The following is a 16375-nucleotide window of genomic DNA, read 5'->3' as shown; positions in this document are numbered from 1 at the left end:
AACTTTATACAGATGGAAGAGATTACCTCCAAAAGTACTGCGCTCCCGATCAATTAGTTTTTCAAGCATAATTGAGTATTTGGCAATAGTATCATAAAGTTCAAATAATGGTTGGACTTTTGAGGATCCTTCCATCCCCAACATTTATAGTTCTATGACCACTTCTCATTGTCAACAACGTAATATATAGATAGCATTTACTTTTCTATATAAGAAATAAGATAAAAACATTTTCAATCACCATGCTTTCTGACTTCCAGTCCTAATCTCACTAACTAGGTAAATTATGGATTGTGAACCACACAGGTCTATCTGTGGTCCACTAGCCACTCTGCGGGAGAAAGGTGAGGCTCTCTGCTCCCTTGCAGACTGAAAGCCTGGGAAACCCTAAAAGGGTCACTATGAGTAGAACTGACTTGATGGCACTTTAACAACAACAATATATAATAATTTTATGTTTTAGAATTCTTCCCACCCCAATCTATCTTTCTCTACCAAAATCAAACATGGTCCCCTGACTACAAATTCCAGTATATTTTTTACAACATCACAGAATACTAATAAATAAAATTAAATTAAAAATTATGACATCTCTGGTCTTTGACTTAAGGTTAGTTGCCTTCCAAGAGGAAATTGAGTAAATGGCAGGGGGGGGGGGGGATTGATCAAGGTTTTTTCTTTTTCTTAAATTCAAAGGATGATTTCAGAAAGTTTGTATACATTTATAAATAGGTCATCAAATATGGTAATTCTTGAGTCTATATTCAGTGCCCCACACAGGGCCTCAGAGCTTTCACTTTATCTAGAGTGTCTTAACTGGTACCTGTTCTAAATTCTCTAAGGCCCACATGGAGCCCTTAAGAAGTCAGAGGCAACATTGAAAAGGAGCTCAGGCTAGCAATTCCATCGTGTAAAAGCTCCAAACAGAATGTTCATTATCAGGCCAAGGTAGATCACCAAGACTCACTTACATTAATGGATTACAATATACTGAGTAGAGTTTTCTACCAAACTTAAGGAAGCTCAAATAAAAAAACAACTATAAAACTGGGTGCAAATTTACCCATATTTAGGTAGAGGGAGAGGTTAGAAAACTGGAGATCTGCCCATTACAGTCCTTTCTGAGAACTCATCCTAATGCAAGGCAAAGTCTATGCAGAAAGAAGCTAAAATGTCCTCTTTACAAAGGAGAGTGATCCCATCTGGAGCTGTTTCCAGGGCTGTCTATTGTGAAAATAGGTAGTTAGGGACTTTTAAAAATGCAAATTGCTGAACTGATCCTTATAGTGATTATGGCCTATTGTATCACCAAATCCAAGGGGACTATTGTGGACAAATGACTGACATATATACTATCCTATGATGATCAAACATGGTTCCTCTCACATTAATGCCTTTACCAAGTATGTTGATTGTCATTATTAGAAAACATCCACTGGGAAAGTAAATACATGAATGTACTGTAACAGTGAAGACTGCCCTCTAATACTTAATTTTTTGCCTTCAAAGAATTAGAATATAGACAATGTCATGTTTATATTTTCTCTTGATTATTAATTGTAATGAGAAAGAAACAAGTGTATCTTACAGAAAACAACAATAGAACCAAAGCTTTATATATATATATATCAACTCACTTAATCCTCACAAAGATCCCAGCAGACAGGTACTATTATGATCCCCATTCTACACTTAATGAAACTGTGACCTGGAGAAGTACAGCAAATTGCCCAGTGTTACACAGCTGGTCAAATGGTAGAATCAGGAATTACATTAAAGTCATCTGGCTCTAGATTCCAGCTCTTAACGATTCCATCTCAGAATTGTGATAAAGTTACAAAGTTACCACACAGTGAGTGAGAGCTAAATATTTATCTTTCACTAACTGAGCCTCTTTGACTCTCTCAGGTTGTCTGTCATATAACCATGGGTAAAAATGGAGATTGTGCAGTGTAGTTCTGCTCATAGGAGGAACCCTGACTGTACCCAATAGTCAGCTGCAACAACTTCACATTTCATATTGCTCAACTACATGAAAATATGTATATGAAAACTAAGAACCTGAGGTGAATGTGAGTAACTTATAATAAGTTTCAAAGACAAGCTGAGTATTGTTGGCTCCTTTTAAGGCAACACTCACCAGGTAATTTCCTTTTTCCTGGCATATTCAATGAAAATAGAGATTGATTTCAAATTAAAGGAAAGAGGATTATAGACTCGCCCCACCTCTCTAAAAGAGGAGCTGTTGATGTTGTAAAGTGCCATTGAGTTAGTCACAACTCATAGCAACCCTGCATAGGGTTTCCGAAGAGCAGCTGGTGGGTTTGAACTGCTGACCTTGTGGTTACCTGTCAAATGTTTATCCTACTGCTTCACACTAGGAGCACACACTTTAAAATGCTTACTATAAGGAAGTCACTTATCACCCTTAATGAATCTCTGGCCTACTTATCTCCCCAGTCACTAGCACATGCCTTACCCATATAGGCAACTGCTGTCCAGAGGACACGTTATAAACTGGGTTAATGTGCTGTGCTACAAAGTCAGTTTGAATTCCAAGGTTGGGGGTTCAGGCTCACCAGGCGTTCCTCGGAAACCCTATACAGGGTCACTATGGGTTGGAACTGACTCGAGAGCACTTAACAAAGACAACATATTCAGCTGTACAGTGCCCTGGTGTGGTGCTATACAATGAGCACTGGACTACTAATCATAAGGCCAGCAATTCAAACCCACAATCCATTCTAGGAGACCCTACACAGGGTTGCTATGAGTTGGAACCGAATTGATGGCACTTAACAACAGCATGGGGAGTCCTAGTGTGGCACTGTGGGTTAATATACTGCATTGTAAAGCCAGTTTGAATCACAAGGCCAGTAGTTCAAGCTCACCAGTCAGTCCTTGCAAACCATATACAGGGTTAAAACTGACTTGACAGCACTTAACAAGAACATGCATAGATGGGGCTCTCATCAGATATGGGGCAATAGATGAAAAGCTAGCAGGCTCTAGTCTACATTAATGTTCCCTTCCAGTACTAGACCCTTCCAGCCTATCCAAGGTCTGTGAGTAACAAAAATGGCTTGCACTCAGCTACTAAGATAAAAGTTGGCAGTTGGACCCTTTGGTTATTTAAATTATTATATATTCCCCCAACCCCACCCCCAAAAAACAAACACACAAAAAACAACAAAAAAATAAACCCAAGGGAATAGAAGCAAATACTGTTGAATGACGATGCTCGGAGGAGAGTGTAATCATTGCAACGAAACGATGAGTGTAAAAACGATGTTTTCCCATGTGAACTATCACTCAATTCAAAATAAAAACAAAACAAAACAGAAAGTTGGTGGTTGAAACATGCCAAGAGATGCTGTGGAAGGAAGACCTGGTGATACACTTCCACAAAGAGAAAACCACTTTGTAATATGTGGGATTACCATGAGTCAGAATTGACTTGATGGCATAAAGCTAGACTTCTTTTGGTTCTTTCAGTGTATCTATGACCTGACATTATGTTAAACACATTCAACAGAAATTCCAAGGAGGAGTAACAGGGGAGGAAAAGTGTCTTAGTTATCTAGTAATGCTTTAACAGAAATAGCACAGATGGGTGGCTTTAACATACAGAAATTAATTTTCCCACAGTTTAGGAGACTCGAAGTCTGAATTCAAAGTACTATCTCTGGAGAAAGGTCCTTCCTTTGTCTCTTTGAGCTTCTGCCTCCTGAGTGATTTTCAAGTGCTTGGCACCTCTCTTTTCCCATCTCTGCTTCCTTCCTTTCTTACTTAATCTCCTTTATAGCTTAGAAGAGACTGACTCAAGATACACCTTATACTAATCGTACTGCACTAAGTTAATAAAGAAAACCCATTCCCAAATGAGATTATAACCACAAGCATGTTGTTGTTAAGTGCTATTGAGTCTAACTCATAGTGACCCTTTAAAAGGTTTCTAGAGTGGATGGTAGGTGTGAACTGCCAACCATGCAGTTAGCAGTCCAGTGCTTATCCTACAGCACCACTCCAGGACTTCACCACAAATATATGTTGTTGTCATTGTTAAGTGCTGTCAAGTCAGTTTGGATTCATAGTGATACTGATAGGGTTTTCAAGGAGTGGCTGGTGAGCTTGAACCACTAACCATGCAGTTCAAACTGACAATGCAGTCCAGCACATTAACCCACAGTGCCACACCAGGACGCTACTAGTACAGAGGTTAAGACTTTAAACACATTATTTGGGGGACATAATTCAACTCATAAAAGGAAAGGTCTATTTGAAAGTTAACTGCAAATGTGCAAGTGGTACTTTGACTTAGGAATTTGAAACCTTACAAATCATATCAGCTCCTTAAGGATCTGTCTTACAGTTCCCCAAGTACACAGGCTTGCCAGGCCAGCATGACGGTGTTCAAGCAGGGTAGCCTGTCACATCCATTGGTTCTGCTTTTACCACTCAGGGAGGCATTTTAAATAATCTGCCACCCGTAGCCTACAGTTCCCAGAACTAAAAACCTAAGATCTGTTACCTTGGGTGACAGGGAATAGCGAGCCCCAATAAACTTCTCTTATTTATCTCATCATTCTCACAACATTTGAACAAAAATGAAAATGACCAGACCACCTTCTCTTCACAGGCCTTATAGACACAAAGCACAGGGTACTAAGAGTCCTTCTTACATCAAACTCTGGGAGTTCAATTTCTGTAGTCTTTTTAAAAAATAAAAACAACAAAAATCATCATGGGTCACTTTATCTCTTACAGGTTTAGTCTTCCCATCTGTAAAATGGCTGTCACAATACTAGCTCACTCAGTGAGTAGGAAGGAGCCATGTAGATAGTCATGATGTTGAATTTCAAATAAAGACATTCAGCTGCTTCTAATCACCAGTCCAAAGCTTTTAGTTCAAATATCAAATCTGCTCCCACAACACTCATGAAAACCTAGATACTCTATTCCTCTTCAGCTTGGTAATATTGAATATTTTACAGCTAACTGCATGCAATAAAAAGAGGACAGATATGGAAAGAATATACAAATATAAAGATCATAAGAGTAAAAATACACATGTGAATAACACTTTCTGGTTTGAGAACAAAAAACAATGGCAAAGGATGATGCCCCCAAGAATACAAGGTGTAAGTGTCCTGTAAAATCACCATAAGCAATTAAGCAGGAAACCCCCAGAATATTTACATTTTATATTCCAGTTACTACTCTTAACTATGGAGTCCTGGTATGGTGGTGTAGGCTAACCACTGGACTACAAGGTTGGTTTGAACTGTTAAGGTCAGTGGTTCAAATTCACAAACCAGTCCTTGAAAACCCAATACAGGGTTCGTTATGAGTCGGAATTGACTTGATGTCACTTAACAACAACTGCTGACTACAAAAATATATCCTTTAAAAAGCAAGTCTTGGGAAGCAAAAGGTACGAAGGTCTCAACTAATTAAAAACAAGTCAGCTAAAGACTGGCAGCATCCTATGTAAAATGAGACAGAGTGCAGCCATAAAAGCTTGATGTATACATGCAATACATTAATTTGGGAATGTACATCTCTTCAGCTTCATATCTATTAAAGGAATGAACAAATAATTTACCTGCTACTGCATTATGGGAGTGTGATATGTGGAGTGTCAACCCTTCCTCTTCCATCTGAACCATGTTTAAGTCAAATCAGTGATGGGGGGGGGGGGGGAGGGAGACACACGCGACTTGGTCAGGAGGAGAAAAGCAGGGAGAAAGAAAGTTTTTAAAAAATCTCTGCCTCAGCAAAAGTTTTCATTAAAATTTTAGACAAATGATCCCTGTGTCCTTCTCCCTTGCTGCCTGGGGCTCCATGCTATTTCTATGCAAATAACAACCTCGTGGTTTATATCTTATTATTTCCACCGGAGCTGCAGCGATATGACCTGAGACGTGTGAGGTGGGGGGGGTGGGAGGTGGGTGAGGGGTGCGGACAGAGAGACAGTTGGAAAGGAGACAGAAAGAGAGAAAGAGAAAGAAAGAGAGAGATGGAGTGGGTATTCACTCGAGTGTGAAAAAATATTGTCAGAAGCGAGCGTCAAGAACAACAACAAAAAAAAATCACAGGGATAACGTGTTTATTTCAGTTTCCCCACCACCAATCGTGCCCTCCCCCTTGCAAACCAGCACCTTTTAAAATTCATTGGGCATCAGGCGATCATGCACAATCCATCTGCTTTCACTTTATCATTTGCATTTCATGCCTCCTGGCTTTTGATGTGCTGATACTTTGATGCAGTCAGGAGACACGCATTATCATTATTTCAATTTTCAAAGGGGTCAACGGGATCGGTACTTGCACACACAAGATCCCCCCCCACAACCTCTTGTGTACCCCGCCTTCTTATTCTTCACCCCAATGTTTAACAGGAAGGATGAAGACTCAAAAAGGGGGGGGGGCGCGGGTTTAAATATTTACAATCTAAGAGCTTGCATATACCACCTACATTTATACTTTACACAGGTACACACACATGTATTATGAACAAAATGGTCAAGACTTAAAAAAGGAGGCTCTACTGTGTTTCTCTCTCTCTCACACACACACACCCCAAGCCTTACACATGGATACTCAAGAAGGCATACAGAGAGGGCTCTAGAAGCAAGCATAAAGACACAAAGAGACTGAGAGATCAGCACTCACATAGAAAGGGACATGAACATGGGATGCAAGACAGATGTCTACAGAAAAACAGACAGACTGACACTGAGAAAGACACCACACACAAAGAACATATTCAAAGAGTAAGTCAGAGGAAGCACTCTGAGCACGTAGAGCCCATATAGCTTCCTTTTTCATACCTGATAGGCAAAGAGGCTGATACAACAGTCTTAATGAATTTGCATGAAATCAGGTGTCTTTCAGCAACATAACTATATTTAACAGCCACTGACAAGAAGATAGTGAAGCAGGCAGAGCAGGATGAGGTAACCTCTATAACTGATCACTTCCTTCAGCTAAAAATGATTCTGTCCTTCTAGAAATGAATATTTTTTTGGGGGTAAGTTACACTACAGCATTACTTGTCTTTTACCCTGCAACTAGACTTTTCCTGTAACAAGCAGCCCTGTAAGCTAGGAAAAAAGAGAACTATTATGCATTTTATTAGAACAATTCAACCAGTGAGTTTTAAAGAAAAAAAACCAAACAAAAAACCATGAGTTTTTCTTTATGGCACAAATGAAATTAAACTAGCAAGTATATAGGCAAAATAAAAAACAATGACAAAACAAAACAAAATGAAAGCTCCCTTTACTTTTTGTAATATTTTTTGTGTCTTCCATAGAATCTGGGAGAAAATAATAAACTCAACATAAGCAAGATACATTTCAGAAATTAGCTCTCTGTCCAGGTATGAGAATATTATGGAAACAGGTATCTTCTTTAAATTCTATCCTCAAAGATAATGGTACCTAAAACACTCTTCAAAATTTATCAATATCTCATCCTAAGATGGTATCCAAAAGAACTTTGGGGAAAAAAAAGACTCAGTAGTTTCTCCTACTGCAATAATTGTTGTTGTTGTTAAGTGCTGTCGAGTCAGTTCCGACCCATAGCAACCCTGTTTAGGGTTTCCAAGGAGCAGCTGGTGAGCTTTAACTGCCTACCTTGCAGTTCAAACGGCTCTGCAGTCTGACGCATTAACCCACAGCGCCACACCAGGACTGCAATAATAAGTAGTGACAATTCACAATCTTTATTTCTAGACTACTCTCCAAACAGGAAGCAGGGCAGCAAAGTTTGCTATGATTAGAATTACTTTGTCTTTCCTTAGAAAGAAAGGCAACCCAGGAAGATACGGAGTTCATATGAATGCAGTGAGTAAGCTGGTCACACCAAACATTTGGACACTCCTAAAAGCTAATGAAATGGAAGGAGCTCTGGTAATGTAGTGGTTACGAATCGGGTTGCTAACCTCAAGGTCAGCAGTTCAAAACTACCAGCTAGTTCGCGCGAGAAAGATGAGGCTTTCTGCTCTCATAAAGATTTACAGCCTCGGAAACCCTGGCAAGGTCAGTATGAGTAGGAATCAACTCCATGCTACTTAACAACAACAACAACAACAAAAGCTAATGGAAAACAATGCAAGTGTTAACTCTGTAAGTGGAAAGGGTGGATAGGACACTTAATCCCTATCCTTCCCCTTAAAAGTCAAGGCTTAATTTTAAAAAGTTCCTGCAAGTCTAAGTGAACAGAGTATCCAATATAATTCTACAAGCTCAATCACCAAAACATATGAGAAAAAAGGAAGTGAAATTTTGAAGGGGCCAACAATTTGTGTCACGTACTAGGTAATATTACTAAATGTTTTCCCATTAGATCCCCATAACAAATGGTGTCAATTATGAACCCCTTTTGCAGATAAGAAAGTTGAAGAGCTGAGAGGTTATATAAATTATACAAGATCAGCAGTCCCAGACTACTCCATTACATATTCCTGGCTCTGAAAAGAAAATAATTTTCCTATGCCTGCAAAGAAGTTGAAACTACACTGTCCTTTGCATATTCAGTTATCCGCAGATAGTTTTACTCTTCACGCACTGGACTCAGTATCCATTCTGTTCTTTGGGATCACTCTATGACTTTGCATTGAGAAAATACAAGAACTTCTTTTGAGGGGAAGATAAATGTCTGTATCATACTCTACACAGCAATGCATCCATGCATCCATCTTTCCACTCAATATTTACTCTGTGTACAAGGGGCCATCCCAAATGTCCTTCTTTATATAATTTTTTCACTGACATATCCATAGGGCCAGAAATATGCCTAACATATAGTAGGTACTCAAAATATTTGTTGAATGAGTAAAATGAATGAATGAATAAAAAAACAAACAAGTTAGTGGGCAGGAAACAGAGAGAATGAGGAAGGCATGAAATAGATGGCTTTCTCCCAGTCAGGATCTTGAATTAAAAATTTACAATAATCTTTAAAAAAAGATTCACACACTGCTCCCCAAACATTGAAACTTACCTTGTTGAGGGCCCCAGCTCCTGTCAGAATTAAATGAGAATTCTCAACCTGGATGGTTCTTTGTCCCAGCCTAACAAGGTAAGCTCCAATCCCAATAGCCCGGCATGTCACCTTAAAAAAAGAAAAAATTCTACATATCACATACTTAAGTCCTTTCCCAACCTGTAAGAACTGAGGCATAGATATGGAAAACTCACATTGCATAACTAGTTTATTTCATGAAAACTAATTAACTAAAAAATTTAAAGTCATTTTAAAAGCCAAAAGAAAATAATAAACAAAATTCATTCACTGGTTCAACTGTTAGATATATATACTTGTGTCTTCCTACAGATGCTTAGCATCAACACTAACGGCTGAGCGAAGTAGTAAGAGAAGAAAATGCTGATAAAGTATTTAGAGAAATAAGAAGTTGAACTCAAGGCTAAAATGAGGTGCTAGGTTTATCTGGGAAATTCAAATCGTATCCATTATTCTATCTTCTCACTAAAATGCATAATATAAAATCATATTTTAGGTATATACTTTTTGAGAAATTCTCTCATTTGGGACTGAATAGTTGTGATGGGGGCAAAAATAAATTCTAGCCACACAGTCAACCCATCAGACATTCCACATCCTAGCAGTATTTACCAGGCTGATGGTGATGATTTCATCATAGGCCAATGAGGATTCTCCAGCAATCATTCCAGAACCTCGAAGATTCTCTGCTCCAAGTCCCTCTTCCTTTCCAATAATATCTGTTATCTTGTACCTATTGGACACAGCCATGCCAAATTATAAAGGTTAAACACAATAATACTGTGTCCACCGGAAAAATAATCCCCACTAAAAGGCTCTTAAAGGCACTCTGAAAGCTTTTATTTAACACCAGGGCTTTATATTCTTCTTTTTTATACTCCTCATTCTTAAGTCTTACCTTTATAGGTCAGTGCCTATTTTATCTGGATGTAATATGGTATAGTAGTAATAGCAGAAATTTAGCAAATGGGTTTGAATATGTGCTCTGACACATGCAACACTGTGCCTCTGGGGTGACAGTAACTTCTGTAAAATGGGGATAATAGCATCTACCTCTAAGGGTGGACAGGAGAGTTCATTGAAAGCAACCAGGATAGGACTTGACACACAGTTGGATCTCAAATTTTAGATGTCCTTTCTTGCTTTCTAGAGTTAAGTTTCTTAAAAGCAGGGTCAGTACATATTTCTGTAATAAGCAGTAGCTATTAAATCAGTAACTTCAGATAAACGTTAACATGTTGCTGCTGCTGTTAAATGCTATCAAGTTGGTTTCCACCTCATAGTGACCCCCATATAATTTCCAAATAGAGGCTGGTGGGTTTAAACTGCCAACCATGCAGTTAGCAATCTAATGCTTATCCTACAGTACCACACCAGGATGTTACATAGTAAAAAATGTTAAAAAGTCAAGTAGAGGGTAGTGGGAATGCTCAGTTCGGTTTCTCAAATAAAAAATCATCTCCCTTTCCAAGAGAGGAATGAAGGAGATCAAAATCATGTACTCCTGTTCCTGCCTCCTCATATATATCAAGTGTATACATGAGGGTTCCTGACTATAGGCCTCTGGAGGGACAGGTGGAATGTGTATAGAAGTGAAATGTTGACCAAGTCGTCCAGAAAGCATCCTGTGGATCCAATGGGAGTCAGTCATTTGTCTTCTGGGTAGGGGATTAGAAGTGATAGCTGATAATGGGAAATGGGAGACGGGGAATGCAACTAATAAAAAGAAGGAAAAAATACTAAGTTGGAAGTAGATAGAGATGGGCATATATTATTTATTGTTCCATGTGTACCCAAAAGGCCTGGCACAGGGCATAGTTTTATAAATTGAAATAATAAATAAGTATCCCATAGTGGCTCTTAAACTGCCTTCTTTCATCGTATTTCTCGGCTCCCTTCTTTATTTCCAGTTCTTGATCAGTCCTGTGTCTTTGGCCTTGCTGTCAGTTCATAGCTTTATTTTACATCTATGCTTCCCAAATTTCACAGCCTTTTTAACTTCTCCAAATAATTTCCCAATTCTTCATTTTGCACTAGATTCTAGAGTCATGCTACAGATGAAGCTAATCTCTCCTAAGAGGTTAATGAGCCACACTGGTTTGGGGCAAGGGGAAATACTTTTCTTATAAGGTCCACATGCCACACATTCACAAATACTTATGGGCTCAGACAGCATTCCTTGTAAAGCAGATTTTTCCCACCTAAGGACTGCGTATTCATTTACAGGGTTCATGATTGACCACATAGCATTTCTCCTATTCTCTTACATGAAAAATAAAAACTTCTCATTTTTTGTTCAATGACTTAGGTCTTCTACCATCTTGGACTATCCTTCCTTAACAATAAATCTAAATTTTAATGTTATTTATAATCAAAACCACTAGTCCTTGAATGACATAAAACAGTTAGGCACTCAGTCAGTAGTGGAAAGACTGGTGGCTTGAACATATCTATAGGTGTCTCTCATGAGAGGCCTGGCGATCTGTTTCCAAAAGGTCACAGCTTTGAAAACCTCATGAAGCAGTTCTACTGGGTACAGATGAGTTGCCATGAGTCAGAAACAACTCAAGGGCAACTAAAAGCAACAACGAAACCTTCTGTATTGTGTGTTATAAGTAACAAGCACATTTACGATTCTCACATCATCCAGTGTGACAGCTCCAATTTATAGCTAATAATAACCATGACTTTTGACTGCTTACTGTGAGCTTACTTATTGAGCAATACAGTGTTAAGAACTTTACATGTATTTGTTTATTTTCTTAGTTTAACACGAGGAGACTACAACTCAGAAGAAAAACCAACTGTTTTCACAAAAGCATTGTACAAAACCAGTACCTTTCTTAGATACCAGTAACAAAGAATTAAAAAAAAAAAAAAAAGTGGGGAGAGGAAATTCAATTCAAAGTGGCAGGAAAAAAGGCAAAAAAAAAAAAAAATTCTAGGAATAAACAAAAATTTTTTACAAAGTCACACTGGACCCAAACTATGCACCAAACTGTCCCAGGGCACCAGAGTGAACTCCAGGGACACTAAAGAGTACTTTCAATGATTATGAGAAATACCAAGATATGCAATAGCTGTTGAATTTCATGAACTACCAGTATTAAGTAACTCACAGTTTCATCTACACTACTTTAGAAGATAGCTGGATTTGTAGTGGTTGTGGTTATGTGCCGTGGAGTCGGAACGGACTCACTGAGATCCTGTACAGGGTTTTCGAGGCTGTATATCTTTACGGGAGTAAAACGCCTCATCTTTCTCCCGTGGAACAAGCTGGGACCTTGTGGTTCACAGCCCGATTTGTAACCACTACGCTACTAGAGCTCCTTGGGTTTGTAGTAGTTTCTTTAATAAAAAGCAATTTCAGCACACAAAAAAAAATCTATGTGGAAGATGGTGTCCAATCTGATTCAAAGTCTGAGAAGTTGTACAAATGAAAACATCCCATTAGAAAGTAACTGTTGTTGTCGTTAAGTGCTGTCGAGTCGGTTCCAACCCATAGCGACCCAGTCTGTATACGGTTTTCTAGGAGTGGCTGATGAGTTTGAACTGCCGACCTTGCAGTTCAAATGGCTTTGCAGTCTGGCGCATTAACCCACAGCACCACACCAGAAAGTAACTGGAGGTATATAAAAAATATAATCTATTTAAAATTTTTTTATAAATTGGTTTTAAAATTATTAAGTTGTTAAGATATAAATATATTTGGGTCTAACTATGTAGTAAGCAATTATTAGGTGTATCTTTTAATGTAGAGTGCCATGAGAAAATTACTGAGACATTAAGAGTGCTGTACACCAAGAAAGTTTGGAAACTTCTGCAATAACCTGTATGAAAAAAAAATGACAAAACTTTTAGAAGTATACTGAATAAATTTAAAAACACATTTTCTTACTGGGGAGAATTAATATTATGAAGATGCCTGGTCTTCCTAAATTAATTATAAATTCAACATATTTCAATCAAAATCATTAATCACAATGTTTTGAAGAATTTAAAAAAACGAGTGTATGCATAAGAAGGCAAAAATAGCCAATAAATTTTGGGGAAAAGTTAAACAAGTGAGGAAATTTGCTCAAAAGAATAGTTAAAACAGTGGCATAAGTCCAAGAAAAGAAAACAACAAGAGACTATAAAGCTTAGTAATTGAGTTAATATTAGTAGATTATTACAAAAGTGTGGAAAGTATAAATTATTTAAGCAATGGTTTTAAAGCAACTGATTAATATGAAGATTAAAAAAATATTAAACCTCACTGGCAATCAAAATAATTGTTTGTTAACCTAATCATCAGTGTGGACAATGGTAGGAAAAAAGATGCTTGGCTATCTTTTGAATCTTGGTTTCACTTGCATACCATTATAAAATAGACACTTGAGGGGGAGAGAAAGGAATAGCCAGAATTATCACCATAGAAAGCTTGTAAGTCTGTCTTCTGCCTATAACTGACTGTAATACGTAAAATGGGGCTAGAACTTGCACAGTGAAGGAGGCTTCCTGCGGAGCCTTTGCATTGCTTAAGACCATAGGTGGAATACTGAATCCCATCCAGAATCTTCAGATGTGAGAAATTATCACTTGAAAAGCCAAGCAGACCAGCCTGGAGCAGCTAGAAGAACAGAAGATACTTCTTGAAAGACATACCGGCAAGAAAAATATAAAACAATAATGGAAGTCCGACTGACTACCAGAAGAATAAGCAAGTTGCTCGCCCAGGCAAGTTGTCTGGTCCCCTCAGGGAAAACTGCCTTGCAAGACTAAGACACCAGTATTTCAAAAAAAAGCTATGCCACCAGTATTTCAAATACGATCAGGGTCACCCATGGTGGACAGGTTTCAGATGAGCTTTAGACGAAGACAGACTAGGAAGAAGGAGTGACCAACTATTTCCGAATATTTAAGTCACTGAAAACCTTATGAATAGCACAGAAACACTGTCAGATATAGTGCCGGAAAAGGAGCCCCTCAGGTTGGAAGGTACTCAAAATGCTACTGGGGAAGAGCTGCCTCCTCAAAGTACAGTTGACCACGATGACGCAAATGGAGTAAAGCCTGTGGGAGAAAAGCCCGCGGGACTTTCATTTGCTGATGGAGCACAACTCAAAATGAAGAGAAACAGCTGTAAACATCCACTGAAAATCAGAACATGGAAAGTATGAAGTATGAATCTGGGAAAAGTGGCAGTTATCAAAAATGAAATGGAATGCATAAACATCGATATCTTAGGCATTAGTGACCTGAAATGGACTGGTATTGGCCATTTTGAATCTGACAACCACAAGGTTTACTATGCTGGGAATAACAGAAGAAAAATGGTGTTGTATTCATTGTCAAGAAGAACATATCCAGATCAGTCATGAGAAACACAGCTGTCTGTGATAGGATAATATCCATCCGCCAAAAGGGAAACCCAGTTAATACCACTATTATTAAAACTGATGCACCAACCATTAAAGCCAGTGAGGATGAAACAGAAGAATTCTACCAACTTCTTCAATCTGAAATTGATCAAATATGCAGTCAGGATGTATGGATCATTACTGGTGACTGGAATGCAAAGGTTGGGAGCAAAGAGGAAGATCAGTAGTTGGAAAATATGGCCTTGGTGATAGAAATGATGCTGGAAAACACATGACAGAATTATGCAAAACCAATTATTTGTTCATTTCAAATACCTTCTTTAGACAGCATAATAGACACCTATACACATGGACCTCACCAGATAGATTACAAAGAATTCAAATTGACTGCATCTGTGGAAAGAGACGATGGAAAAGCTCCATATCATCAGTTAAAACAAGATCGGGGCAGATTGTGGAACAGACCATCTATTACTGATAAGAAAATTCAAACTGAAGCTGAAGAAAATGAAAACAAGTCCACGAGAGCCAAAATATGACCTTGAATATATCACAACTGAATTTACAGATCATCTGAAGAACAGACTTGATATACTGAAAACCGAAGACCAGAAGACTTGTGGGATGACATCAAGAACGCCATACATGAAGAAAGCAGAAAGTCATTAAGTAATAAGACAAGAAAGAAGGAAAATGTCAAAATGGGTGTCAGAATAGACAATGAAACTTGCTCTCCAGTGTAGAGAAGCTAAAGTAAATGGAAGAAATGAGGAAGTCCAAGAGCTAAACAGACAATTTCAAAGATCAGCTCAAGAAGATAAAGCCAAATATTATTAACAATATGTGCAAAGATCTGGAATCAGAAAACCAAAAAAGAACACACTCAGCATTTTTCAAGCTAGGGGAACTGAAGAAAAAAATTAAGCCTCGACTTTCATTATTGAAAGATTCTCATTATTGAAAGATTCTCTGGGCAAATTATTGAATGATGCAGAAAGCATCAAGAGAAGATGGAAAGAATACACAGCACTCAAGAAATCAAAGGATGTATTTATTGCATTAGGCAAATCTGCACAAGACTTTTTTAAAGTGTTGAAGAGCAAAGATGTCAGCTTGAGGACTAAGGTGGACCTGACCCAAGCCATGGTATTTTCAATAACCTCATATGCATGCGAAAGCTGGACAGTGAATAAGGAAGACCTTACGTAGAAGAATTGATGCTTTTAAGTTATGGTGTTGGAGGAGAATATTGAAAATGCCTTGGGCTGCCAAAAGAACCTACAGATCTGTTCTGGAAGAAATGCAGCCAGAGTGCTCCTTGGAGGCCAAGATGGCCAAACTTCGTCTCTTATACTTCGGACATATTGTCTGGAGGCACCAGTCATGGAGAAGGATATCATGTTTGGTAAGGTGGAGGGTCAGAGAAAAAGAGGAAGACCCCCAAAGAGATGGAATGGTCAAGTGGCAGCATCGATGGACTCAAGCGTGGCAACACTGAGGTTGGCCCAGGATCAGGCACTGTTTCGTTCTGATGTGCATAAGGATGCTATGGATCGGTACCGACTTGATGGCATGTAACAACAACAACAAGAAGAACAGGACTCAAGGGGAATACACGAGCAGACATGCACTCTGACTGGTGACCACAGTAGTCACCAATAAGGGGAAGTGAGGGAAAAACAGCAATGAAGCTGCGAGCTAAGTCCTACCACATTCAATAGAAATCCTGTGTACCCGGGTGGAGACCTGGTTGACCTGAAGTGTAGCAAGGTCTGGGGCCTCCGGAACCCAGAGTCAGTCACACAACTACAGAGGACTGGAGTGGAGAGTGAAATGTCCAGCTGGTAAGAAGTAAGGGCATATGCACAAGAACACCCCCACTTGACCTAGCTTCAATGGCGGGATGATCAGAACTCAACTAGCAGAAAAAAGAAGACAAAAAAAATAGTAATACAATTTGATGAATTTGACCTACACCTATG

At 38.7% G+C, this 16375-nt stretch overlaps 1 protein-coding gene across 1 annotated transcript in view; it reads right to left on the bottom strand.

The window, feature by feature from the left end:
- ACACA (acetyl-CoA carboxylase alpha) overlaps positions 1-16375 on the bottom strand; it is a 336306-nt gene that overhangs the window by 59410 nt on the left and 260521 nt on the right. The window contains exons 44-45 of the mRNA XM_006832345.1: positions 9643-9763; positions 9010-9120 (exon numbers count right to left, since the gene is read on the bottom strand). Of these exons, the coding sequence (XP_006832408.1) occupies positions 9010-9120; positions 9643-9763 (232 nt within the window). The remainder of the gene's footprint in view (positions 1-9009; positions 9121-9642; positions 9764-16375) is intronic.

Source organism: Chrysochloris asiatica, unplaced genomic scaffold (assembly GCF_000296735.1).
Source record: "Chrysochloris asiatica unplaced genomic scaffold, ChrAsi1.0 scaffold00007, whole genome shotgun sequence".
Lineage (NCBI taxonomy): Eukaryota > Metazoa > Chordata > Mammalia > Afrosoricida > Chrysochloridae > Chrysochloris > Chrysochloris asiatica.
Note: the sequence above shows the minus strand (reverse complement) of the source record. Positions and strands in the feature narration are given on the sequence as shown.